The sequence below is a fragment of the Phoxinus phoxinus genome, assembly GCF_949152265.1.
Source record: "Phoxinus phoxinus genome assembly, chromosome: 2".
Taxonomy (NCBI): domain Eukaryota; kingdom Metazoa; phylum Chordata; class Actinopteri; order Cypriniformes; family Leuciscidae; genus Phoxinus; species Phoxinus phoxinus.
Window position 1 is genome coordinate 8,722,964 of NC_136877.1, and position 25,012 is coordinate 8,747,975.

The 25,012-nt window shown below is 37.5% G+C and overlaps 1 protein-coding gene across 1 annotated transcript; it reads right to left on the minus strand.

The window, feature by feature from the left end:
• Positions 1 to 3,257: 3,257 nt before the first annotated feature.
• On the minus strand, positions 3,258 to 24,340 carry synpo2a (synaptopodin 2a). Its single transcript, XM_079589456.1, has 4 exons — positions 24,215 to 24,340; positions 11,236 to 11,387; positions 9,988 to 10,709; positions 3,258 to 8,506 (listed from the first exon to the last, which is right to left on the minus strand). The coding sequence occupies exons 1-4, from the start codon at positions 24,320 to 24,322 to the stop codon at positions 4,773 to 4,775; spliced, it is 4,716 nt and encodes a 1,571-aa protein (XP_079445582.1). The 5' UTR covers positions 24,323 to 24,340; the 3' UTR covers positions 3,258 to 4,772.
• Between the last annotated feature and the right edge of the window lie 672 nt (positions 24,341 to 25,012).

Here is a 25,012-nt window from a genome sequence, read left to right on the forward strand (position 1 = left end):
CCTGAAATGAGCAAACAAATACGTTTAAAACAGTTTTCATGGGAATAAACAATCGCAGTTGCAGATTCATATCAATTGTAAAGACAGATGGGGGTCACTGATATTACACAGAAAAAACGTTGGTGTGGTGAAGCAATTTTCACTAGTAAATTTTACAATTAATTAAGAAGCAGAAAGTAACACCCTATAAAATGTGAAATTTGGAAGTTGAAGGACTTAAATAGTATTTTCTTGTAAATCATATTTTAATAATACTTGTTTTATTTACAACTTTGAAAAATCTTTTTTTACAGTGTATGTGGATATGTACAAAGACAATTTTCCACCAGGTTTCCACATGGAGTGAACGGATAACTAAGCTTAACCAGAAAGACTGTGCTGCCACCGTCTGGTTATGATATGAACGTGCAGGGCTCTAATGACTACAATTCACTTAAAAATACAACTCTGCAGGATGAATAAAATTAGCATAAAAAAAAATCTATCTATCTATGCTTTTTTGCTTTAAAACAACAACAAAGGACAGTAGGTTATGAGCTAGTCATGAAGACATGGGATTCTATTAATGATAACATAAATTTTAGTGAGTTTGTAGTATGACAAATGGTGTTGCTAAAATCTACAGCATTTTAGCGGGGGGGGGGGGGGGGTATTACTTGTCAATGATTTAGCATTTTTTGTGTTCCCCAGAGAAACTTTGCGTTCTCGCGCAAAATGTTTACATTCCCCCGAGAAACTTTGCGTGGGCTCGAAAAGAACACTAAGGTTTTGCGAAGGAATGCAGGTGGCCTTTCATAGGTTCATAGTTGTGACGAAAGTCTGAAGCCCTTATACCATTACGCCATTTCATTGGCCAGTAGTGACTAGCACCGCCCCAAGAATACGTGCAATTTCATCAGATTTCATTTTCTTCAGGAGGCGAATCTTCTGTTCAGCTCTTTTTGGCGCGCATTACTAATCCCACTAATGTTGGTCATGGAAGAGACTCTCGCGTCCCATCTCGTGCCGACTTCAGCTCCGACTTGGAAGTAACGGCCCCTGCTGCCATCCAAGCCATGTTAGTATTACTTCCGCTTTAGTCGGAAAATCAGAAAAGTGGTGGCAGCCACTCTTCATTCTATGGCCTTGCTCCAAGCTTATAGAGCAGACTTGCTTAAGGAGCTGGGCGAGGGAGAGGGCCTAACTCCAGAGGCTGTTAAGGAGCTCAGATGGGCTACTGACTTGGCGCTGAGAGCTACCAAGCATACTGCCTAGGCAATAGACAGGTCCCTCATCGTGGCCTCCTGGCTCCGGTTTTAACTATCCCACCTCAGATTGCGCCTCAGGCGGTTTTAGGCTGAGCCCTCTCGACAAGCAATGCCTCAGACACTCCGTGCATCCCAGTCATCGGAGTTCGGAAAAAAACGCTAGGGTCGTGTGCGCATGGCCCGTTTATGACGGCGCTCAAAAGTCCCACTGCCGATCGGGCGATTGGACAGCTTCCCGTTTTAGAGGTTTCCGTTACTTGGCCGCGTGGCAAAGCCTGCCCGAGATCTAGCAGTGGGTATTACAGTCCGTTTGGCACGGTTACACCATCCACTTTCGGAAAGGCCCACCTCCTTTTAGTGGGATTTTTCCCACGATAGTGCGTCCTTGTGATGTCTCAGCTTTGAGTCAGGAGATTTGATCACTCCTAGAGAAAGGGGCTATAGAAGAAATACCCCCTGCTCAGGTGCTGAATCAGGCTTCTAGAGTCATTATTTATTGTGCCCAAAAAGTATGGTGGTTTGCATTGAATTTTGGATTTGCTTCGCTTAAATCTTGCACTCAGAGTAAGCAAATTCAAGATGATGACCTTTAAGTCAATTCGGTCTCATCCAAACCTGAGATTGGTTTGTTACTGTCGATCATTGTAGTTCATTGAGACTTGGTGCTCAATCATTTGAGGAGCCTTGGACTACGCATAAACCTTCAAAAGAATGTGTTGCTACCACTTCAGCAAACAACTTTTCTGGGCACGGACTTTGATTCTCACACAATTCAGGCAATTACAGAGCTAACTCAAGTCAATTCAGGACGGGACGTCCGGTTCACGTATAGGTTTTGGACTCAGGGAACCAAGGTTACATACGCAACCGAGACGTTTCTTTGGGGAACGCAAAACTTTTGCGAGTGAACGCGAAAGCATTGAAATATATTTTTTCCATTGCCATGTCCCTTTAGGGGCACCGTAAAAATTAAATGTACAATTAATAATGTATGTTTTTTTGTAAAATGAATTTAATGTGTTGTTTTAAAAAGCCAATATTTCTATATAAATAAGTTTCAATGGTTGAATGGTCAATGCCAGTAATGACTGGATTAAGTTTGACAAATATATTGGTGTTGCTGTTACATTTTCATTTAGTCTCTGACAAAAAAAAACAAATGAATAAGTCTAAAGTGATATAAAAGTGGCAGGTGCCATAAGGCAAAGTGCTCTCCTCCTCTGCTTTTAAGTCATGGGATCAGAGATCACATTTCTCCAAATATAGCTCCTGGAGCAGGCCTTGCAGGGCATTCATTCATATCATTTCCACTTTTCCCCAATTATGAAGTATGTCTGTCTTAGCTCCTGAAAGTATGATGCAACACAGGTTCAAATTTAGAACAATCACGGCCTGCATTTAGGTCGTACTTATTTTAGGCTGTCAAATGATTGATTGATTTTTTTTTTCCATGCAGAAACGTATCACTTTACTGCAAATTAAACTTTTGAAAGGATTGAATGTAAATAATAATAGAACATTTAATTTCATATACACCTAGAAAAATATATGGATTTATAAAATTACATATCTGAAAGGATCTTATGTTAAATGTAATCTACCTTCATTGTGGGAGAGCAAGGATTGAGGGTTCAATTGTAACTAAATTTATCACGTTCACAAATAAGCTACAGTAAAGTAACTGGTGGTATTGAATAATAAACAAAATGTATAACTGAATTGAAGGATTAAACCTAATAAATGTTTTATGAACATTATTCCATTAAAATATCTACTGACTTTTATTTCTTGTAGTAAAAAAAGTATCTGCAATGATTCAAAATGATTGAAGTTAAGTCTTTACTTACCGGTACCTTATTTAAACTGACTACTACTGAAAGATACTTTGAAAAGAATTATGAAAGCAGAGAATAGTGAGGTGCAAAAATAATGCAGCTTGGAAAGATGGAAGTGATTGGTGCTTGGAAGTGATTCGGAAAGATGGTGCATGCAAAAACAAACAAACAAAACTGAAATAGTGATTTTAATGGCACGGTACATTTTACAAATAGTGTACTATGAAGAAAATATCACACAAAAAAATGAACAGAAGACAGAAAAAAGAACAGAAGACAGCAGTCAAACTAAAAATAAATAGTTTTAGAACTCATCCACTTCTTATATCTGTTGTATTTAACGTTCTATCTAGTTGAACTGATGAAAAAAAAAAAAATTGAAGCAAACGAAAAAGCTAAACATAAATGCCTCCCTCAAAAAATAAACAAGAATCTACACAAAGTCTACTTATCTTCATAAAAAGTAAAAATTAATAGCTCTCCAACTATGTACCAGCTGTTAAACATTGAAACAGTGACATTATTCAACCTACTTGAAAAAACTCACATACTGAGTACATTCATTTCTTCTTTTATGAAGAAAGTCTAAAACATTAATTACAATTTAGAAATATAACAATGTTTTTTCTCAGAAGGTGAGAGATGATTGAACCTCCACCATAATACATTATCTCTCAGTTATACAGTATCTCTTTGCACTGTTAGCCAGAAGTTAATACATTGTTTACTTGCATATTCCAAATATCATTGAACTGTTCATATATTTATTTCTGTCTGTCTACTGAGGTATTGTAAAATATTATCATAAACACATATGCTTGTGTGAAGGTTGATACTACAAATCCTTTTATGCATTTTAAATATGATTATATAATAATTGTTTTTTAAAGGATTGCCAGCAAGCAAGCCGTCATTTCACTGTCTAGGTTAACAAGAGCCGATATAGTTATGAGTAACTTCTAGCCAAAATAACATTGAATTTGGTTATTTGTCGTTTTTGCCAGAGTAACTTGAGATGTATGATATTCCATCATGTAAGCAAAGTCAACTGTGATTACAAGGTATTTGTTTTAATTTCATTGACATTCCTTTGTGTCTATTCTTGGGCTATGGTTAGACGTCTGTTACGTTTTTACTGACAGCCCAAATTTTGCCTTGTTTTAGCCTAGACGTCAGGGCTGTGTTTGGACGGCTATTAGACATCTTTTAAATTTAAAATTGCTTGCTGGGTTGCATCCTTAAGTAGTATTGCAAATCAGTTACTCAGTAGCCCTCATAACAGACCCTCATGTCTATCTCTCTTTTTTCACCTGCCATAATTTTTCCAACATTAAGCATCCATGTTTCTCTTCTCAAACTCACTCAACACTGATTCCCTTTGACCAAAATTGTCTAACACATCTAATTAGCTGTTTTTGAGCTGACTAAATACAAGAGCTTTTTACCTGTAGCAAGACAGGCAATACAATATCAGTATTAACCGGAGAATTATTCTAACATCATGTGATGTCATTTTGAAATGTCTATGCCCTCTTCTTTGTTACTTATTTGGCATTATCTTAAACGTAATTTGTAACAAAAAATATTTTGGTTTGGAAGTTGGATGTGTTCTACAAAAAGTATCTGAAGCTTAGTTCTTAGTACGAAGTTCTTAGTAAAAACACTAGGGGAAAAAATATTTTCTAAATATCTATTTTTCAGCAGTGCTTGGCTTCCACACCTGAGCCGCACTCTTCTTGGCTGAAAATTTGGGCTTTGGAGCAGAAGTAATACTTCCTCCTGACGTGGAGTCAGCCCTGGCTGCCACTGGGAAAGATGGCACAACATAAGAACTAGGGGCTGGTTGGTAGGCCAATGCAGGTCCGGCTTGATATACTGGATTAGGACCTGCCTGATAGGAGGGTGGGGAGGGCTGTTGGTATGGAGGACTTGGTGCTTGTTGGTAAGTATTTAAAGGAGGTTGTTGGTAAGTTTGTTGGGGGTTGTATTCTTGTTGAAATGGGACTTGATGAGGATGTTGTTGATAAGCATTTTGGACAGGCTGGTAAGTATCAGGAGGGACTTGGTGGTAAAGACCATCATGCATAGGTGACTGATCAGCCATCCCATAGGGTTGCTGGACCTGCTGTGGCATAAAACCATAAGGGGGAGGACCTTGGTTAAATGTCATTTGCTGGTTTTGATTTGGAGCACCTAGTGCTTGGGCTTGAATTTGGGCCTGGGCTTCAGCTGCTTTTTGAGCAGCTAGCTTTTCAGCTGCCTCCTTTTCTGCAGCAAGTTTCTCTGCTGCTGGGCCATAGGTGAAAAGGGAGGATTTTAGCTGATAGGGCTGATGTTTCATGACATCAAGAACATGAAGAGGTTTCGGGGCAGGTTTTCCCTTATCTTTGCTTTTGTTCTTGTTTGTTGTTGAAGAGCTAGAGGAGGGAGGCTGCTTGATAGCACCTGGTGGATATGAGGGTGAATGAATTGGATTATATGCCAAAGGCGGGGGAGCACGGCAATTTGGTGAATATTTAAAGGAAATTGGCAAAGAAGGGGAAGGTGAAGATGGTCTTGCCTTATTTGACTGCACTGTGGTAGAATCCACAATGTACTTCTCCATTCTGGATTGCCTCTTGGCGAAAAGTTCAGCTCCTTTCCCCCTCAAGGCTGGCATCTCGAAAGCTGAACCAAAACCAGAGGTTGACATAGTACTACTTGTTGGAACAGGGGATGGTCCCTTTGTCCCAGTTGTATATGAGTTCATTCGTCGTGGAGGAGTGGACTGAGTGGTCTGAGATGGACTCCAAGGCTTGATTTGTTGGGGAGGCAACTTCTGGTTTGCAGTTTGGGCTATGTTTCCAACTGAACCTGGCTGGTGTTGGGGTGCCCAAACATTTACAGCTGGTTGAGACTGAGATTGTGATGGTACCCATTGGCTCATAGGTGGCGGTGATGCCTGCTGTTGAAGTTTTGGTGCCCATGGAGGATGCGCCTGAGGCTGAGTTTGTGCCATTGGCTGAGGCCAGGGAGGCTGAATTTGATTCTGTTCAGGTGTCCAAGAGTTAATTACTTGTTGAGGATGTTGTTGAGAAGCAGGTTCTTGTCCCCAATGTGGATGTGGTTGGGACTGGACTGGCATTGGTGGCCAGGAATTCATGGGTTGCTGCACTGGTGCTGTGGGCTGAGGTGGTGGTTGAGTCTGTTGAGCCCATGGGGGCTGTGCTTGAACTGGACTCTGTGGCTGAGTCCATGCACTTGCAAATGGCTGTGTTGGCTCTTGCTGTTTAGCCTGAGAGACCCAAGGTGGTTGGGGCTGTGACTGCCTCTGAGGTTGAGCCCAAGAAGGCTGTGGCTGTTGCTGAGGGGGCGATGCCCTATGTGGCATTAACTGAGATTCTTGGAACTGTTGTTGTTGGGTCCAGGTTGGCTGTTCCTGAGCTTGATTTTGACCTTGTTGCCAAACATTAACTGGTGGCAGAGCAGGTTCATAGGGCTGAGACCATGGGGCTTGTGGTGTTGACTGATTTGGCCTTGGTACCCAAGAATTGCTTTGGGACTGAGGCTGTGGTTGATGCTTGGGTGTGGGTGAAGTTTGAGGCTGTGTTACCCAAGCAGCCTGGGATTGTGTTTTAGAAGGCACTTGCAATTGTACTTCTGAAGAACCCTGAGACTGTGTCATCCATTGTGGCTGTGTTTGAGATGGGACTTGCAATTGGACCTCATTTGGACCCCAAGTACTTACTGGAAGCTGTTGATGACCTTGAGTTGGAGCTGGATCCCATGATCTGGCAGATGGATCTGGCTGCGTAATAGGTAGTGCGGCAGGATGAGCAGAATTAATTTGGAGCTGGGGTTGTTTCTCGTTCCAGGCTTCTGGTTGCTGGTTCTGCTCCATTTGAGATTCTGGTTGTTTCCAGGCATTACCTGGAGCAAGCTGTTCAGGACAGTGTTGAATAATTTGCGATTCAGGGGCCAATGTAGGTTCTATTTCAGACATGGTTGGGGCCCCTGTTTCAGGGGCAGGAGCAGCCTCAACCTCTGTGACTGGAGCTTCTGCAGGTACTGGGACACTGTTTGCTGTTTGCTGTGGGATGGGTTGGTCAGTAGTTTCTTGTTGTATTGACCATGGGGGAGAAGTGGGGTTAATGTGAGGTTTAGGAGCTACTGGTGGTGGAATTTTGTGTTTCATCTTAGGAGACTGAAGAAAGTTGCAGGCTTCAGCTCCTAAACTTAAATAATCTTCTTCTGGGCAAGACTCAAAACCTGCCTTCTTGTCATTCCTGTTGAGGAGATTCAACAGAGCAGGATTAGGTGAAACCTTTGGAGAGTCTTTGAAAGTGAACATAGGTTTATTGGCACTCCTCCTGGTATCTTGCAAGATACCAGTCTTGATAGCAGGCACAGATATACGCTCATCACGGGAAGCAATCTGTTCACCTTGTCCCAATGAACACCCAGATTGCTCTTGAATATCTGCACTTGTGGGGGAGGAAAATGGAGCGGCCACTCTATTTTGAATTGAAAATGGTTTGGCACTTCTGTTTGTGACTGAAGCCTGCATTTCGTTCTGCACTTGCTGATTGAACGTGCCATTCATATGATGTGAATACTGTTGCACTTGCTGCTGTTGGAAGTGTTGTTGCTGATTGGATGATTGGATGTTTTGATACATTTTTTGTTGCTGGTAGTCTTGCTGTTGTTGATACTGTTGTTGCTGTAGCTGGTATTGTAGCTGCTGCTGGTAGTCTTGATACTGCTGTTGCTGCAGCTGCTGTTGTTGATAGTACTGATCTTGGTACTGATGATGTTGTTGCTGTTCCTGCTTTTGAGCTGATATGGTGTGGTGTAGATTTACATCCATGTAATTTTGGGTTTCTTGTGCATTCAAATAAGAGCGTTCCTCCATGTGTTCGTATGTTTGATGTGTCTCAGGCACCTGCATCGCTTCAACAGGGATCCCTTTACGTCTCATCTCTTCATGTTCAGCTACTATGTCATCCATGCGCTGTTTGCGCTGGGCAAACATGAGGACTCCTTTTCCCTTGGTCTCAGGTAGTGCTTCCATATCCTGCTTGTTGTCAAGCTTGCGCTCTATCTCAAGTAATCCGGTATCCCAATCAAAGCTCACAATGCTTTTCTGAACTGAGGCATTGGTAAAGAAATCCTCATCTATTTCTGTTTCACTTGTGGCTAGAACAGTGAACTCAACAGCGTGCTCCTCCTTGTCGTCTTCGTCGTCCTGATAATCTGGCTCGTCCTCACCAGTACCGTAGCTTACAATTGTATACTTCTTGGCCCTCTGTCTATGCTTCTTAAACATCAACACCCCCTTGTTATTAGCGTTGGGGGCAGGGGCAGACAGCAGGAGAGCAATGCGCTTGCATTTGGACTTGGCCTCTTTCACCTGCTTCTCTGAAAGGCTCTCACTGCGCCGGAGCCCTAAGAATGACACAAAAAAGCAGGAGTTAAGGGTATGGGGCGGATGAGGTCATAAAATAGGGATATTGCACATGGTTGGTCCTGGTGGCCTAATTCACTGAATGTATATGAAGCATATAAATAGCACTGCTATGTGAGCATATGAGAGGTCTTGAACTGAGAAAATACAAGTGTCAAATAAGAACCATGTTGTAATGTGAAACCAAATTCATAATTGTTTGTTAAAATACACATGGGAATATATGCAATTGAGATTTTGTTGTTTAAAATGAAACAATGCATGACAATGTGTATCAAAATGTATTTTAAAGAGTTGGGGCTTCTCACGCTAAACAATTGATGAATCCCAGATTTAACAGGTGTTATATGGCATTTACTTATCCCCTGACCCACATTATTCCCAATGACCCAATAAGTCATTCTCCAAACAGAGGCTTGATAACACCCTCACCAATTAACTAAATCTCTGATCCATGTATAACAGCCAGACATTAACATAAGCCATTTACAGCTGTGAATGTGTCTAGAGCACGTTAGTGAGGCTGAGCCAATAGCAGATCCAGCAAAGAAAAAAGAGAGAGAGAGTAAAAATAGCCCTGGGGCCGTGTGTGGACCTGCTAGTGCCAGAGTGCTAATACAAGCCCATATGTGTAGCTCCAAAAGCTGTAAAAAACAAAAACCCTGCCATGTTATAGTCAATATATGTACAGGTTCCGTAAAGACCCATATTCCCACCAGACTATGTCAATCCATTCAAAATAGGTTTGGCTAAAACATGATATATTTCTGATTCTTGTCTTTCCCATCTCAAGGTGGAGATAGCCATAGATGAGTGCTCTTTCCATTTCAGTGCTGCTAAGATGGCCAATTTTAAAGGATCGGGTGACAGGCCAGAGTTGCACATGTCGATGTCTGTCAAATGGCACTTCTGCAAGCATAATTAGCATGCCCATGTTTTATTCTTAACTTTACTAGTCATGTCACCCTGCAAGCCCCCACCCATCACTACATTGAATCATTGCCATGTCCTTTTTTGTTCTATCTATCTATCTATCTATCTATCTATCTATCTATCTATCTATCTATCTATCTATCTATCTATCTATCTATCTATCTATCTATCTATCTATCTATCTATCTATCTATCTATACAGATCATTGATATTAAAGTATTACAAAACATTTATGCATACTCTAGCTCACAAATCACAGAAAATATGCATAATACAGATCATAACACAAAAAGTGATTCTATACAGGGGTTAAAAAGAAACATACAAACTGGAAATGAATTGAGTTTAACATTTTTAAACCATAACTTTAGAAATTACAAGCACAAGCAATCCACAGCTGACTCCGTCAGTTCACTGATGCAATATTTATAACCCACGTTTTTAAAATAAGAAATTATTGCTGTTCTTGCAAACAGATACCATATCACGCTATAACAAGCAACATACTGAAAATCAGATGTTACTTACTGGCGTGCCTTGCCCGGTGCTTGTTGGGCTTGTTGACCTCCCTCTCCGATTCAGAGTCCCACTCCTCTGAGGGAAGTCCAAAGGACACAGAAGAGGAGGTGGGAGCTTCTTCAATGTGCCCTCCTTCTTCCCCACCAGAATCCAACCGTTCACTGGCCTCCACCCCCTCCTTTCCAGATCTGCTTTTAGTTAACTGCTGCACTGTCACCTCCACCTGTCTTGACAAAGCAGTGGGTTTGCTAACCAACACACCCCACTGACCAAGGGGTTGCCGGTCTTGTCGGGGTATATATAGAGCGCTATCTGGAGAAAATGCGGTGGTGGTATAGATGACGCTCTCATCACGCTTTCTATGATGGTTGTCTCCCACAAATCCACAAGCACTGCCTAATGCAGCACAATCTGGCTCTTCCAGGGTGGTCTTGGAGAGCGAGAGCTGCAATTCGACCACAGATCCCGGGGTTACATCCAAACTGGTGTCTCCAACACCCTGGGCATAGGTGCCTCTACCTTTATTCCTAGAAGCAGGTATTTGAACTTGCGTCCGGACCAATCGAGTCCCCACGGGAAACTCTCCATCGCTGTCCGTTTCCCCATAATATGCTTCATCCTGGGACTCAGAGACGTATAGTTTCTGAGGGTCTGGATGAAGCCTGGATGGAGACGGGATCCGAAAAGTGGTACTAACCACTTCAAGGCTCTCTTGAGGTTGACTACAGCATCTGCAGGGAAGAGAAGTCGTAAAATCATGTTATTTGCAGTTAATCCGTCTACTTCTTTATAAAGCAAATCATTTATTAGAACTAAGAAAATTATCTTAACTTTTAGGTCAAATTGAGAAAAGCAAGAGTGAATCATACATTTTTCTGTGAATCATGTATTAGTGTTTTATTAATCTAAATTAATCTAGGTAAGAGATTTTGTAGTACACAGTGGGTTATTTAGTACGTCTGTTATTTCAAAGGGTCAAGACAGTCATAAACAAGTCTTTTTAACTATACTATAAAATGCAAATAACTATACAATTTAATGCATCACAATCAGTCTAGTATGAGTGACAAAAGAGGTGAGGAGTAAATATTGCATTAACCTCAAATGCTTCTAGAATGAAAAGAACAAAGCTAGGCCTAAATCCTTTTTGCTAGACTAAAAATCTCTCATCGCACAGATAAAAGACGCAATACAATGAAACAAGTAAAGAATCAACCACAGTGCATCAAGGAACATTTGCCCAAAGTAATAAAATACCTTTTGACAAGCAGCTGTAGACAGTCAGCAGAGGCCTCAATGAGATCAATAGCATCTGAGAGACTGAGGTTAGAGCAAGGCTTTCCGTTCACTGACACCAGTTCATCATTCTCACACAATCCAGCTAGAGCAGCGGGACTACCATCCTCTATCTAGAAGAAAGAAATGATCACATATTTATTAAAGGGCAGCTTTAGCAATTAAAAACGATATAATGTAACATAAACCTAAGGTTATGTAGACATTGCAATGCACACAAAAAAGGTGCTTTTAGAATTTTATTTGAGTACAAAAATAATTACTTGAGTAGTGGCTTAATGTACATATATAATCAAGAAGAGGAAATACATTTAATAATAAATTAATAAATTGGTTTCAGAAAAAAAATGTTTTTTACACTGAAACACTAATACTGGTGAACTGGTTATGTGTGTGTGTGTGTGTGTGTGTGTGTGTGTGTGTGTGCGCACGTTTGGTTCAGGTGAACCTTACATTATGGCAATATCTCAAATTCTTGTCCTTGTGTGGACATTATTTTGGTCCCCATGAGGAAAAGAGCTTATACATTTTTGTTTATATAAATCTAAAAAGTTTTAGGGTTAGGGGATAGAATATACAGTTTGTACAGAATAAAAATAATTATGTCTATGGAAAAGTCCCCATAAAACATGAGTGTGTGAGTGTGTATTTTTAAAACATTGTGCACATGTATAATACTGTACATATTACGATGAAATAAAGAACTAGGCTATAACTCCATCCTTGGTTCATAGACAGTGTGTCTTAATTTAGACCAAGAGCCTCTAATTTACGCATCACAACAGCTGCATGTCAACTGACTAAACAGTGCTACAGGCCAGAGCAGGTCTATGACCCATAAGCCTTCCATACAGAAGCAGAGACACTTCAACATAAGATTTAATATCAGCCATCTGTAACTTAAAGTGCATCACAAATCAACTCAACTATAAGGTCAAGTCATAAAGCCGAGTAATTGTTCGTCTAAGATTGCTTGATTTAGCACATGGTATTATTAAAACGCTTATGCAATGACACAAGATGTAAGCTGGCAACTGAAATTCTCTATATTGAACTACAGGATGAAATCTTAAATATTTTCTTATGGATGACCCGAGTAACTAAAATGACCTTGTTTATTCAAACATTTGCATTATAAGTATAATGGCAGCATTATGAAAACAAATCTATTTATGACCATCTGCCAGTGATAAAATACCTTCACCTAAAATAAACTTCTAAGATAAATCACCTAAGATCCTGAAACTACAGATGTCATGTCATGCCTCCCGAGGGCATCATTTAGTACTGAGCAATTTCAATCAGGAACTGTGAGATTAGTTCTTTTAAACCTCAGTAATATAATATCGTAATTCACCAAGCATGCGCACACAGCTGCTCAGGCCAAAATAAACAAACAAATAAATAAATAAACACATTTGCATTTCATTTCAGGTTTGTACAACGGAAAATTTGATAAGAATGCTTGAGTTAGCTATATTTTAAGTCACCATGAAATCAAAATGGACAACTCATTTTTTTATGGAATATTCTAGTATTTATTATGACAAATAATAATATAATAATGACTTATCCATGCACATTATTGTTATTATTATTAATTTATGTACTCGCGATATTTAATAAAAAGTCAAGCAACTTCTCTTCTCTGATGACTTTTTTCTGGCGTGACAACCTGTCACTCACACGAAATCGACCAATTGTAAACCACAACCATCCTAACAATTCCCCACAGACAAAATCAAGTCCCGCCCAACATATTTTCTTGTCCAAGAAGCCATTTCACTCAAACATGGGAAGAAACGAATTGTATTGTTAGAGAAAAACCATAAAAATAAAGAGATATGTTTTACTTTTTTTGTTAATTTGTTGAGCATTAATTTGTGCATTTACAGGTGATTTACTGTAATCGATATCTAACGACAGTTGTTTGTCACAGGCGAGTTCTCTCCTATATCTAAGCTTTTCTAGCTCATAAAATCACATTCTCAAACAAAAATTTTGAGAAAAGCGACATACATTTTCAACATTTTATCACGTCAATAAACTTTGTAATAAACTACACCTTAGGTGATAATAAGGCATTTTACATTAAAGATAAGTAGGCTACTATATAGCCTATAGCTTACATAAGCTGCACACTCCTGGATCCTGGGCATCAGTAAACAGATGACACTATAATAACTTTTGATTACCTTATTAAAACGCATATTTAAAAAAAATACAGTTTCAAAAGAACATGCTCGAAAATGCTTATTTGCTTGGCCTACTGTCTTTAGAAGACAGTATATTACCTATTAATCAACACTAGAGGGCAGTGTGCAGTCAATAAAAGACAACTCGTTTAAAATATATTATTAAAAGTAAACGGTAGTAGTGACATTAACATATCCGAGACTCACAAACCTGCCACGATAACTGTGAGTAACCACAATTCTGCTGAAAGGTTCTGTCTTTAGTGGTTTGTCTTCTCTTGAATATTTAGACTAAATTTATAAATATGTCCAAACCGCACAACACTGCCACAGAGTGAATCATTTTTCATTAACACACAGCTGGCTCTCAGTAGCTGTACAACACATTATGGTGTAAATATTGAAAACATCACACACTCATATTTACTATGCAAATTCATTAACGGTGTGGTCTAAAAATATGGCTACTTAATCATAATATGTTCACACAAACAATCCTCAAGCCTTTTAAAGCTATTGGCATGATGCCCAGCCAGTTTAAAGGTGAATGTTCTTTAATTGAATAAAACCACGAGGCTGTGGGATTGTTCTGAAGATGTAGGGGAGACAGCTCTGGTCACCGTATAAGGGCTTTTCAGAGGGACAGAGATATATAATCACTGGTCAAATGAACAAGAATACAGCACTTCTCATCCAAAAAAGGAGGGGAAAGAACCATCTAGCAATTGTGTGACATCTGCTTTAAAGACTTACACTTATTTTGATGCGTTGACTAACATACTATAGCACATGCAAAGTAATTGATTATACTTTTAGTTGTAGTGTGTTATTCAGTGGCGGCTGGTGATAATTATTTTTGGGGGGGCGCATTTTTTTGGGGGGGGGGGGGGGGATACAAAGCAGAAACAAAAAAGCTATTTTGATCTCTTTTTATTATTTTATTATTTCAGACCAACAAAGTAGTAACAAAAAGCATGTTTCCTACTTGAACATAATGTTGCTCTACTTTATATACAGACCCTTTCCAAAAATTAGAATATCATGGAAAAGTTAAATTATTTTAGGAATTCAACTTAAAATGTGAAACTAATTTTATAAAAAAAAAAAAGGCTCATTGCTTGCAAAGTGAGATATTTTAAGCCTTGATTTGTTATAATTTTGATGATTATGGCTTACATAATGACTTACAGCTTATGGAACCCACGAAATATTTTTTTTTAAATTAGAATATTACATGAAATCACACTGTAGTAGTGACACAGTAATCCCGTGGTCATTGAACCAGGTTTTGGTTATTTTGGCAGTGTGGGCAGGTGAAAATCCTGCTGAAAATCATCTTCATCTTGATAAAGCATCTTCATAAAGCTTTTCTGCTGAAGGAAGCATGAAGTGCTCTAAATGTCCTGGTAGACGGCTGCATTGACACTGGACTTCCAGGACATTAGAGCACTTAATGCTTCCTTCAGCAGAAAAGCTTTATGACATTTAGATTTTGTGGGTTTCATAAGCTGTAAGCCACAATCACACTTTGAAAAAGAAGACAGGGAAAACAAAACAGGGCATTGCTAACATCACATCCAGTCAGCCAGCTCCGTTTCTCGTAACAAGCGCGCGTAAAGCTCCGTTTGTAATGTTATTGTCGTCCTCTGTCACTTGCCTGCTGCTGGATGTGTACATCTGGTTGTTCCGGTCCGAGATCCTTAATCTTTTTTTTTTTTTTCAAGCGAAAGTCTTGAGAAAGGTTTTTTTTGTAAATAAATAACAGAATTTGGATTAACTGCTGCCATTGCGTAATAAAAAGTGATCAGCCTAGTAGCAAGCAAGGTTATTTCTCGCCGCGTACAGTTGAATGGCAGGTGACGAGAACCAATCAGATTGGATAAAATAACATGTATCCAATTATGATTGGCCAGGGACGCAACGACTTGCGCCCCGAGGAGGATCTTTAAGAAACCAATCAGAGACCAGCTTCAGGTCACATGCTGCCCGAGAATTTGTGTACTCACATAGACACCCATGTGTCCGGCGTCCCTCGCCCATGAAACGTATTGAAAATAGTAAATAGTTAATCGATTAAAGACAGTTTTTATTAAATTCTGAGGCTCTTACTACCATTTACACATGAGTAAACTATATATTTTTTTTTTATTATTAAATTTTAATATAATGTTTTTACACATGTTATTTTCTGAAATGTTGATGGGGGCGGCGCCCCAGCGCCCCCTATGGACAAGCCGCCACTGGTGTTATTCAATATTACATTTAAAGTTAATAGGCTTTTAAACACTACATTTTAAATGTTACATTACAAATGTTATATGTTATAGTTAAATACATGACGCAAGTTTCAATAAAAAATAACATTGAAGTATATTTTAGTTTACCATAAATCCTTGTCACAGCAGTACTTGAACCATAATTTAAAGACAATAGAAGTGATAATGAAATTACATATGAAGATGTGGGTCAAAAGTCTCAAAACAAAAAAAATATTTTCAGCTAACTGCTTTTAATATAACATTACTTTATGTTATGTATGCTTTATGTTAGGCAACGCATCAACATTTTCCTTAAAGTATGACAAAACATAAAAAACGTGAAGTAAATCTTTTAATTTGACATTATTACAAGTGTACTTTTTACTAAATGTACGGTGTGCTAAGAAACAGCCATGAAAATGAACTGTCTTTAAGTGGCCTTTTTTTCCGTTGATATATTAAGCAACAGCAAGTAGAGCTTTTTATTTTTTTTTTAAATATACTTTTAAGATTTAAAGTACACCACATAAGTGCATCAAATACAATTAAGCACACTTCTTTTCACTAGGGACATGTAACACATTTTAGATTACCTGACAAAATATAGATTTTTTTTTAAGTTTCAAACATCAGAAGATTTACAATTGGAGTAAATCTTTTGGTACCAACATATATAGCGGTGACTCTGTCTTTGTTAAAGGCTGCTGAGACACTGAATCAGGGATTAAAGTATTTGTGACGCAGAAATACAATATAGGTGATGAGGCAAAAAATTCTTTTGATTGCTTTTCCTCATTGCACAGACCAATATTTCTTGATGTTATTTTTTTAAGGTTTTTCGGTCAACAAAGAATACATTGTCCCTGCTCACCCACTCTCCCTAATATTCAGGTGACTAATATTCCCAATCCTACGTTATCCCGTGAACCCCCCTCCCCCACAAAGAAAAAGCCATTAACACAAGTTTTAACAACATTGCAAACATGGTGCTCATACTATGGAAGCTTGTTTCCACCATGCACTGAATACAAAATAAAAGATAATTTTTTTCTCAGAATTGGAAGATATAGACTCTCAGTTGTGAGTTATAAAGTCAGAATTGTGAGCTGACTTTTTTGTTTCTCAGATTGGATTTTATAACTTGCAATTGTGAGAGAAAAAGTCAGAATTGTGAGATAAAAAGTCGCAATGACCTTTAGTATTTTTTTTCTCATGGAGGAAACAAGCTCCCATAAGATACAGTTGCAGTACACACTATAGTAAAATGAGACAAAATGTTATTTATCATAAAAGAATGTTAGTTCATGCAAGTGAAACTGGTGAGTGTGTAAACCAGAAAATCTTTGAGAAAGTAAGTCGTAAAAAACGGCGGCTTCAAACCATAAGCATTCTTATTTTATTATTTGTTTGAAAGCAAGGCTGCGTGTGTGATAGTGCATTTGTTACTCGGGCGTTGTTATCAAACATTATTTGGCAGAAAATTTTGTAAGAGAAAGTCAAAAGCGCAATTACTGTAGTTTTCTTCCCATACCCACAGTAAACACAGCATGCTGGAAAGTTCTCCTGCCTCTCAGCTTCTGTCTCCCACAGCTTACAGCAATTATCTTTCAGTGTTTCCAACAGATATTTCAGGTAAAATGAACCACGGTGGTCCACAGACTGTTAAATCCACATTATCTGGACTTCATAAACGTGTGTAGCATAGGTAGCAGTTTACCGCAGCACACAGGAGTGAATCCAGCTGTAATGTTGATAGCTAAATGACTCGATGTTATAAGCAAGCATTACTCTTTACTACAGAGTTCTGAAAGCCTTCCAACGCTTCATTATGAAAATATTTATGTAGGTGCACGTTTAAAAGAGACTGTATCAATCTGTACTTTTAATGAACTCACATTTGGGGCCTTTGTAGCCCCTTATATGCTAAAAGATCCATGATGTGCTACGGCAAGACAGAATAAAAAAGCAAACTAAAGGTTTTTACCATTGTAACAGAGTGCGGTACAGCATATGCAATTTATGAAGCATGCAAATGATAAATTACTGCAGTCAGATGTCTATTATTTGCGATATAAACATAACACACATGAATGCACAAATAGCCTATTGTGCTTTATTGTATTGAATGCGCAGTTGAAATCTTGAAAGTATACGTAATCTTCTTTTAACTTGCAGATAATATAATATTAGTTTAGCAAAAGGTCACTTAAGTAACCCTTTAAAAGGTGCACTTTTGTAATAATGTCAAATTAATATATTTTAAAGAATACTTACAGTAAGTGTTTTCAGACACTTAATTGCATGTTAATTGCATTTAAACAAAAATGTGTTGTGGTTTACATTTATATTAAATGCAATTTGCTGAAGTTCAGAGCTTTTTGACCCACTTAAATAGAACTTTACATCTTTATATGTAATTTCATAATTGGGCTGTTAAACAATTAATCGCGATTAATCGCATCCAAAATAAAAGTTTATGTTTACATAATAAATGTGTGTGTACTGTGTATAATTATTTTGTATATATAAATACACACACGTTCATGTATATATTTAAGAAAATTTTTTTATTTATATATAAAATATTTATAATTTATATATAATATAAATTATATATAAATCTATATACAGTATATACATGCAAATATATATACAAGCATGTGTGTGTATTTAAATATATAAAATAATTATACACAGTACACACACATTTATTATGTAAACACAAACTTTTATTTTGGATGTGATTAATCGCGATTAATCGTTTAACAGCCTAGCTTCTATTGTCTTTGAAATAAGGGTAACGTACTGTCAAACATTTATAAACTAAAATTTACTTTACTGTAATTTCTATTGACAATTAAATTGGTAGTGAAGTTGCAATTCATTTACATGTGCTTTTTTAGTAGTTAACACATACAAATTAGTGTCTGCTTCTTTAAAAAAACAAAACAAAAGGTCTTTACACCATTATGATTTAATGTGAACTTTAACTTTATTTCCATAAGTAGTTAATTAACAGGAAAAGTGTGCTTCTTTTTCACAAGGGTACGGAAATAATGACTATTGGCACGCATACAAAGAGCATAACATATTTTATACTCAGTTATGTTAGACATGAACACCATTATGCATCACACTGAACAGCCGTCCATCACGAACAGTATTTATCAGCTTTATGTTACATACATTTTTAGGCATGTTTCTCTGCCGACGAGTTTGCTCTTAGATGAGTCAAGTAAAAGTTATGTCTTCCAGATGACTAAGAGGAGCATGGGGTCGTCCACAAAGATGGAAGCACGTATCTGTGAACGTCCAGCTCAATCTCTCTCATGGCAGCGCGGGCAAATATTTGACTGCTCAGCTAAAAGGGCGAGCTCACATGTCTCTCATGTAAGAGAACATATATATTCTTTAACATTATCTCAGCAACCTCATAGAAAAATCCTTGTTATCAGATGCTTGAAAAATACATTTTGAATAACAAAAGATATCAGGTATCAGATATGCTTCTGGATATGTGTATTTAAATATTTAGTTTAAAGTTGTGAGAGATTTACCTTTAATTACATTTTTTTATGCTCTCTGAAATTTTTTTCATTTAAAAGATGAATGCATGAAAAATGCCTCAGAAAACAAAAATCCATGAACAATAAAGTTTTTTTTTGTGCAAACATTTTGAGAACATTGTTAAAGATAACTTGAAAGAATGTTTTAACATTACTGTTAATTCATATATTTTCGAAAGAACCTTGCCAGAACGTTAGCAAAAGTTCTGAGAACATTCTGGGATGTCCTCTGCTTGTCAACAATGAAATGGACGTTTATTTGAAACTCGATGATGACAACCTAACTATACTGGAACGCATGATTAATATTTACAGTGAGGGGGAAGATTTGTGATAGATGAGCAGGATTCATTAAAATAATGACCATATTATTTAATTTCTGAGAAACTACAATTTTCACAAACACATTGTTCATCAACACGTACATCTTTACTCATCCCAAATAAGTTTAGAAGTTATTTTGACAGCATGTATGCTTATTTTTTAATTATGCAGTCCTAAAATATATCAATTAAAATAGACAGACAATAGTTTCAGTCGGATTTATAAGTCTGCGGGTACACTGCATTTCTCCACTAGTGATCTATTTTAAAGATTTTAAAATTATAATGACACAAAAAACTTAAACTGTCTTTGCCAGTTATACTTTTATGTGGGTTTAACTTGTGTATTGTCAAAAGTTTGCTAATTAGGAGTTTGCCAAAGCTAAAGTGTGATACTAAAACAGCATGCAAGGGGCCACACTAATGGCTTTTACTGTTTTACTGAATTGTAAAATATGACAATATTTTGTGAAAAAAACTTTATGGAGCTACAAATAAACAAGCTTTTCAGCTGAGAAAGAAATTATTGCTTAACTATTTTTTCCACAGGCCAAAAACACTGATCATCCAAAATGACCACTAGGTGACCTCAGACTCAAGTCTAGACTGTTATGGTCAATTATCTGTCAGTTCTTGTACATACATACAGTAGCTACATTTACCAGAGTATTTCTTTTGGTATGCTACATATTATCAGTTACACTGCTGGACACAGGATTGGCCGAGCTGTGTTACAAATGTGCTGTATTAAGGCACTCCCCTTTTTTTAATAGACATGCACATTCCGAATTTAAATGGTTGTAATTCAAGAATGCTTTGGAATATAGATGTAGATTGGTCTTGTTTTAAAGAAGACATCTGGCAGATTTTGTAGAAGTGAAATGAATTAAGAAAGTTAAACAGAAAAAAAGTTAGGCTATAGTAGTTTGAGTTTATGAAAATGTACAATGTTAAAAAAATAATTTTTCATATTTTATATAATATGTATATTTTCAAGACCTGGTGGAATCTAAAAATGCAAAAAAAAAAAATCAAAGCCAAAAATCTGAACAAGTTGTGTTTCAAATTTTAGGTTGATATCTCAAAAAATAAGCTTTCAGTGAGATTTTGTTTGGACGCAGTACCAAACTCTTTCACTAGTTGACATTACTGCCCATATAAGGGCGCATCCATTTCCATATGTTGTTTGAGTGATCTGAACCATTATTTTTACAATTTATGAAGTAGACATCCTATTCAGAAGTAGTATTGGAAGTTTGGCAGATTTTGAAATGAATTCAACTTCTAAGAAACACAAGAAGAACACGTATGTGCATTATAGCTCGCTGCCACATCACAAATGGTGAATCTATTATTTTTTTCTTTATATTTAAAAAAAATTCAGACCTTTTTTTCTAAAAGAATTGAATGGATGCTATATTCTGAACTCTTGGCATGAAAACAAACTGAGGTTTCTACCATTCTTTCATGATTTTTCATGTTCATCACTATTTCAAAATAAAGGTCTGAACACACCTTAGGAGTATGAAAATATTCTTGTTTGCAAATTGATAAATTACGGGTCCTCTGCAATTCATTTTTAAAATCAGTCACCAAATATTTAAACTAGAGATTGTAAGCTTTCAAATTATATATAGTTTGTCAAGATTAGTTTAGGTTTAGTATAGGATATTACTGTTTTAAATATGTAATGGCTGTGTGCGATGCCAATATAAGGGGTTAAAGGGTTAGTTCACTCAAAAATTAAAATTCTGTCATTAATTTCTCATCCTCATGTCGTTCCAAACCCGTAAGACTTTCGTTCATCTTCTGAACACAAATTAATATCTTTTTGATGAAATCTGAGAGCTTTCTGTCCCTCCATTGGCAGCTACGCAACTACCACTTTGACGCTTCAAAAAGTTCATAAAGAGATCGTAAAACTAATCCATATGAATTGAGGGGTTTAGTCCAGATTTTCTGAACAGACTTGATTGCTTTATATGATGAACAGATTAAATTTATTCACATATAAACATTCATCAACTCACTCATCAGTTGTGGTAAACAGAAGCTCAAGCATCTTCACTTGATGTGCGAGAACCAATGAGGTTCATTCTCGTGTTACGCATCACGTTTGAGCTTCAGCGAGAACCAATGAGGTTTGTTCTCGTGCGTCAAGGATGTTCGGTTGAGCTTCTGTTTATGCCTGCTGATCAATGTGAATAAAAGCCTAAATTAAATCTGTTTATCATATAAAATGATCAAATCTCTTCAGAAAATTTGGACTAAACCCCTCAATTCATATGGATTAGATTTATAATCTCTTTATGAACTTGTTTGTATGTTTGAACTTTGAAGCATTAAAGTGATAGTTGAGTAGCTGTCAATGGAGGGACAGAATTATTCATAGTTTAAATATGTCTAATTATCTGTTCAAATGCATTTACTTTACATATAATAAATAGAATTTACTGATGATAAATATTGGTGCGTACAAGTCCTCCAGGGAAGTTCGTACGCATGATGTGGGAAGTCGTGTTTACGACGGCCGGTTCGTTCAAGTCACTTTCGTCGGAGTAAGATGGCGGAGTACTTTCTCTTAATTAATTACACAAAAATACAGCAAGGTTTTTAAACTCTAGTTCTAGAAAATGAACAACAAAGATTTGCATAAGGTGTGCTTTGGTTTTTTATGTTTTTAGTTAATTTATGAAGCCACGGCAAACTTTATCGTTACATATTACATTGTTATTTTATAATGCTATATTCTGTGCAGGCAATTAGCTTACTGCGCTGTAAATAGAAAAGGCTGACAAGCTAAATACATTGTATTGTGGTATTCTGCCATGTTTCTCAGTGACACGCCCACAAGATCGGGGCTTAGAGAAAATCCCGAGCTTCCCACTTGTATTTACGACATTGTGGTGGCGTTCAAGTGCGTTCAACAAGTAAATATGATCTATACGAGATGACTTGAACGCACCATGAACCTGATAATTGATAAACCTGATAAAAACATGTTCATGTTCATTAATACTATTAAAATCATTCTTGTTTCATCACAATAATTATAGTTTGTTTATGTGAAAACTGTGTAATCCAAAAAAAGTTAATTTTTATATCGAACTAAAATACATAATCTTAAATATTAGGCCTACTTTTTTTTGTGAGCATGTGAGCCATGCGTGAAAACAGTCATTTCATTTTTTTTTTATGTTTTCTCTCGCTGCAGCATCGCTGCAAGGAGAAATATGGAAAACTCATATTAAATTCTAACATCATTTATACTCACCCTCAAGTTGTTCGAAACCTGTGAGTTTCTTTCTTCTGTTGAACACAAAAGGAGATATTTTGAAGAATGTTGGTAACCAGACAGTTGACAGCATCCATTGACTTATACAGTATAGTATTTTCTTACTATGGAAGTCAATGGGTGCCGTCAACTGTCTGTTACCAACATTCTTCAAAATATCTCCTTTTGTGTTCAACAGAAGAAAGAAACTCACAGGTTTGGAACAACTTGAGGGAGAGCAAATTATGACTCAAGTTTCATTTTTGGGTGAATTAGCCTATCCCGTTAAATATTTTGCACACTGTATAAATACTATTTGATGGCAGAGACTGTGTTGTTGAGCATGGTAAAACATTCAGAATATTCATATATTCTAATTTGACACTCACAAAACCTGCTGATATAAGAAAATAAGTTTTACTAATGCGCATTATCACTAAATCAATGTTTCCCCAATATTAAAAAAGATCAACAGATGATTCCAGCCTCTCAATACTAACAGTTTAGATTTTTGATATCTATGGGAGTGAGGACAGATACCCTGTACTTGGCCAACAAACATTGTTAGCTTTGCTGTGACCATATAAGGACCCTTGCTGAAGTCTGGGACAGGCAGAGACTGCACAGCACAGATCTCCCTGTAAAATTCAGCTAAAGAAAAACAACTTTGGCAGTGAACATTTATCAAAACAACTGCCGAATTTGAACTCAGCGGGTGGCCACTAAGATATGTTGTCATTATGCAAGAATCTGTTTACAGCATTGCCCGTATCCATCAAAGACAGACATTGTTTTGTGTTATTTCCTAAATAAGAGAAGAGCTGTATTTATATAAAACCTTAATCCATGGCTATACAGTATAGGCAACTCTCAGGACCAGCCAATTATCTTCCACATATTCTCAAATGTACATTAAACCCACATTTATCCAAGACTGTATCACCAAAACTTTCATTCTGCCAAGTAAAACTTTAATCCTGCCTAACATCAACTTCAGAAAACTTTCACCCTGATGAAAAGAGCCTAAGTTGGTTTGCTGGTTAATTCTCAGTCTGTCCACGCTGGTGTTTAGCAATTGACATCCCATGTCTATCCAGCTAAAAGTGCCCAAAACTCTACTAAACCAAAGACCATCAGGGTCTTGTGAAAGGGCATTTGTGTGCATTATTATAGCATAACTCCTCCAATGAGAACAATAGAAGAAACATAGTCTACAATAAAATAAAAAATAAAACTATGGATATCCATCAGCGTCATCAGGTCCTCAGCCAACACGTACTAAAAGCTGAGTGCTCATCATCACAATAGTTGCCTATAGTCTCACCTCAAGCACATGGAGAGGATGTTGAGGGTCTTGCGCGTTCTGGAGGAGTCTGAATCCCCACGGCGCGCCGCCACGCAGCGTCACGCACACAAACTCCCCCGTGCCCATCCTCCTGAAGCGGTCCTCCAGTCTGAGAGAAGTCCAGTTTGTTCGGTGAGATATTGGAGGCTGGCTTTGGTGGGAGGAAATCCACAACATCTGGAGTCCGGCCCTCTTTTCGGCGTCATCCTTCAGAGACTAAAGGAGTGGAACTTGTACGCAGGTTTAACCGACACTGAAAAGCAACGCACCACATACAAATCCGTTTCAAGTGTGCGTATTAAACTCCCCGAGGAGGAAGATCTCTTGTTCAACTTTGTGAAAAATATGCTACAATTAAGGCTGAAGTGGCGTTCGGAAATGAGAAGTCCTCACCGTTTTTTTAAACTTTTTTTTTTTTTTTTTAATAAATCAAATGTACATTCATGTCCCAGTTAGCCTACACTGTTGTCACATTTCCTGGTTAAATAAACATGAGCGGCATTAGGCCTACATTAAACAATAAACTACATGGAATTCTATTTTGTATTTTTACATTAAAGGGACTTTAGCTTATTCACTGTATCCCCCAGAGTCCATACCCTTTTCATCTCCGTGCGTGCCGTAACTCTGTCTGACGCACCCGCCGCTTGCCTAGCTTAGCACAAAGACTGGAGGTAAACGGCTCCAGCTAGCATACTGCTCCCAATAAGTGACAGAATAACGCCAACATTTTCCTATTTACATGTTGTGATTTGTATAGTCACCGCGTGTACAATT

What these genes read in the sequence shown, in the direction of transcription:
- synpo2a (XM_079589456.1), bottom strand. Translation starts at nt 24,322, where the DNA reads ATGGGCACGGGGGAGTTTGTGTGCGTGACGCTGCGTGGCGGCGCGCCG. An exon ending in ATCCTCTCCATGTGCTTGAG is followed by an intron (nt 11,388 to 24,214) that starts GTGAGACTATAG and finishes TCTTTCTTCTAG; the next exon opens with ATAGAGGATGGTAGTCCCGC. An exon ending in GCACCGGGCAAGGCACGCCA is followed by an intron (nt 8,507 to 9,987) that starts GTAAGTAACATC and finishes TGTCATTCTTAG; the next exon opens with GGCTCCGGCGCAGTGAGAGC.